Consider the following 3,309-nt stretch of genomic DNA (forward strand, 5'->3'; position numbering starts at 1 on the left):
GTATGTTTTATCTTTATGTATTAAATGTTATAATTGTTCCACATTTGAGACCTGTCTTCCCCCCACTCAGTTATTCAGTCGGTGTCCATCATTTTAGTTCAATTTAGTCTATCTATAGTGTTAGAGTTTAATTTGTGCCACTAAGGTGAAATAGTCCACGGGTGTGTATCCCCCCGATACATCCTCCCCATTCTCATACTCCCGAGTCCGAGTAAGTATGATTTGACAGGCAGCTAGACTTAATGCCTTCCCAATCAGCGAGACGTGGTTATAGAAATTACGTTGTTTTATTGATAAAAATGGTAAAACTGGAAAGAGAATATAGAAAACGTACATTACTGTCGTGAAACTATTTAACACACTTCAGTTAACGTAATGTGGAGTCCGTTCATTGATCGATGCAGTCTGTTCAGTTCTCAGTGTGGCGCGCGTTCAGCGCTGGACATAATGGCATAGCGCCAGTGGTGTGCCGTCAGGGCCAGCAAGGCCTTCTCTGCTGGCCTAAACATCATCAGAATATACATTTTATTTTAATATATTTTTTCCACAAATATGTATTAATGATTCTCCATAGTCTATTCTCTTCATTTCATAGCTTTCCTCTTGGTTGCGCTGCTTCCAGTCTCCGATTGAGATTTGGAGGGCTGGCCTTTATGTTAGAGCTTTTATCCAATCAAAATGTGTTGCTAGGGGGCTCCAAAATCTGCCCGCCTGCACGTGCCGCGAATACGACCTGTAACTTAACGTTGGAACGAGAAAACCTGTGGCGTACCTAGTAAACCTACGTAGATGCGAGCAAAAGCAACAACGGCGCCTGCTGTAAGGCTCAATGATTTCAGCACCCAGCACGTCTTTTGATTGGATACGCACTATTGATATTCACTATTGAGATGCGTAACTATGCCGGTAGATGTGAAACTTTTGAAAGTGCGCAGGGAAACGGAGCTCCACAACGAAAGCTTTCGTTGACTGATCGATAATACTGATCGATTGTGTCCTGTTTTTGGGTAAACAATAACTTTCATTTAGGGGACACGATAAAAGCGCCGAGTCCACAAACAGAGGAAACTACGTTGAGCTTCTTTCTTTTCTGGCTGAAAACAACCCAGATTTACATTACCACCTGTCCACAAACAAAGTGTTTACTGGGACGTCAGGCAAAATACAAAACGACCTGATTTTTGCTATTGCTGAAGTGATGGGAGAAGAGATCAAAATGGAGATTAAAAAGGCACCCTTTGTCGCTATTATGGTGGACGAGACGACAGACGTGGGTAATGTAGCGATCTTAAAGATGTTAGTTTAACACTCTTCATTGTAAATGCGGATTTATTGATTAAAAATGCTTCGGAAATATTAATATAACTCTGTTGTACTTGTCTGACTATGTTAAGGTGATTATTTTTTCTAACGGAAACCCTGTGGCCCAGGTGTGTTAACTCTGTGTTGTGTTAACTCTGTGTTGTGTGTGTGTTGGCCCAGGTGTATTAACTCTGTGTTGTGTTTGTGTTGGCCCAGGTGTGTTAACTCTGTGTTGTGTGTGTGTGTTGGCCCAGGTGTGTTAACTCTGTGTTGTGTGTGTGTTGGCCCAGGTGTGTTAACTCTGTGTTGTGTGTGTGTTGGCCCAGGTGTGTTAACTCTGTGTTGTGTTGGCCCAGGTGTGTTAACTCTGTGTTGTGTGTGTGTTGGCCCAAGTGTGTTAACTCTGTGTTGTGTTGGCCCAGGTGTGTTAACTCTGTGTTGTGTTTGTGTTGGCCCAGGTGTATTAACTCTGTGTTGTGTTGTGTTGGCCCAGGTGTGTTAACTCTGTGTTGTGTTTGTGTTGGCCCAGGTGTGTTAACTCTGTGTTGTGTTTGTGTTGGCCCAGGTGTATTAACTCTGTGTTGTGTTGGCCCAGGTGTGTTAACTCTGTGTTGTGTTTGTGTTGGCCCAGGTGTGTTACTCTGTGTTGTGTTTGTGTTGGCCCAGGTGTATTAACTCTGTGTTGTGTTGTGTTGGCCCAGGTGTGTTAACTCTGTGTTGTGTTAACTCTGTGTTGTGTGTGTGTGTTGGCCCAGGTGTGTTAACTCTGTGTTGTGTGTGTGTTGGCCCAGGTGTGTTAACTCTGTGTTGTGTGTGTGTTGGCCCAGGTGTGTTAACTCTGTGTTGTGTTTGTGTTGGCCCAGGTGTGTTAACTCTGTGTTGTGTGTGTGTTGGCCCAGGGGCCATGCAGGTGGAGGTGACCAGGACGTACACAGCCAAGCAGCCTGATGAGCTGTCACTGCAGGTGGCTGATGTGGTGCTGGTGTCACAGACGGTGGAGGACGGTACGTACACTCTCTCTCTCTCTCTCTCTCTCTCTCTCTCTCTCTCTCTCTCTCTCTCTCTCTCTCTCTCTCTCTCTCTCTCTCTCTCTCTCTCTCTCTCTCTCTCTTTAAGTTTCATTCTTCTTTCTTTCTTTCTTTCACTCTTTGTATATTTTTATTTCTCTCTCCCTCTCTCTCTTTTGGTTTCACTCTTCCACTTTCTTTCTGCCTCTCACCCCCTCTCTCTCTCTCCTAGCTCCTACCCCTTCTGTTTACTCGCTCCCTGTATCTTTATGTCTTCTCCTTATCCTCTTTATGGATCAACTTTATTATGCTGCTTTTGACCAAAGGTCTGTCTAATGATGCAAGCACACACGCACGTACACACGAGTCACACACACACATACTCTCACACACACACACACACGCACACACACACACAGAGAGAGTCTCATACACGTACGCACGGACAGTGACACACACACACACACACACACACACACACACTCTGAAGGTCGAAAGGCCGTGTGTTCCCGTCTTTCAAGTGTGAAGAGAATGGTAGAACAGACAGAATAGAGCATCAAACACAGCAGCTGTCAAAGACTGAGCCAGTAACTGTCCTCAGAACAGTGTGTGTGTGTGCATAAAATATATAAACCCTGACCCCCCCCCCCCCTCTCTCTCTCTCTCAGGCTGGTATGAGGGCGAGCGACTGCGTGACGGGGAGAGGGGGTGGTTCCTGTCGGAATGTGCTCAACCAATCACATGCCAGGCCACCATCGAGAAGAACATGCAGAGGATGGACCGCCTCCAAGGGCTGGAGACCAATGTGTGAACTCCCAACAGTTAGCTCCGCCCCCACTAGGTACACCAATGACGCAGCTTCGCCATATCGATCGACCAATGATTCAGCTTCGTCCATTTCGAGACAACTTTGAGATACACCCCGCCTTCAAAGTGCCCTAGACCAATGAGTGAGCTTCTGTTTTTTGTTTTTTGTCAGCTCCTGCTTCTGAAATCCACC

General features: G+C 45.7%; 1 protein-coding gene across 1 annotated transcript in view; it reads left to right on the plus strand.

Moving 5' to 3' along the window:
* LOC308158068 (rho guanine nucleotide exchange factor 26-like) overlaps window positions 1-3,309 on the plus strand; it is a 41,728-nt gene extending 38,419 nt beyond the window's left edge. The window contains exons 12-13 of the mRNA XM_080531660.1: window positions 2,202-2,306; window positions 2,978-3,309. Coding sequence (XP_080387786.1) covers window positions 2,202-2,306; window positions 2,978-3,120 — 248 coding nt within the window. The 3' untranslated portion in view covers window positions 3,121-3,309. The remainder of the gene's footprint in view (window positions 1-2,201; window positions 2,307-2,977) is intronic.

This window comes from Nansenia antarctica, assembly GCF_963989245.1.
Source record: "Nansenia antarctica genome assembly, chromosome: 5".
Taxonomy (NCBI): Eukaryota; Metazoa; Chordata; class Actinopteri; order Argentiniformes; family Microstomatidae; genus Nansenia; species Nansenia antarctica.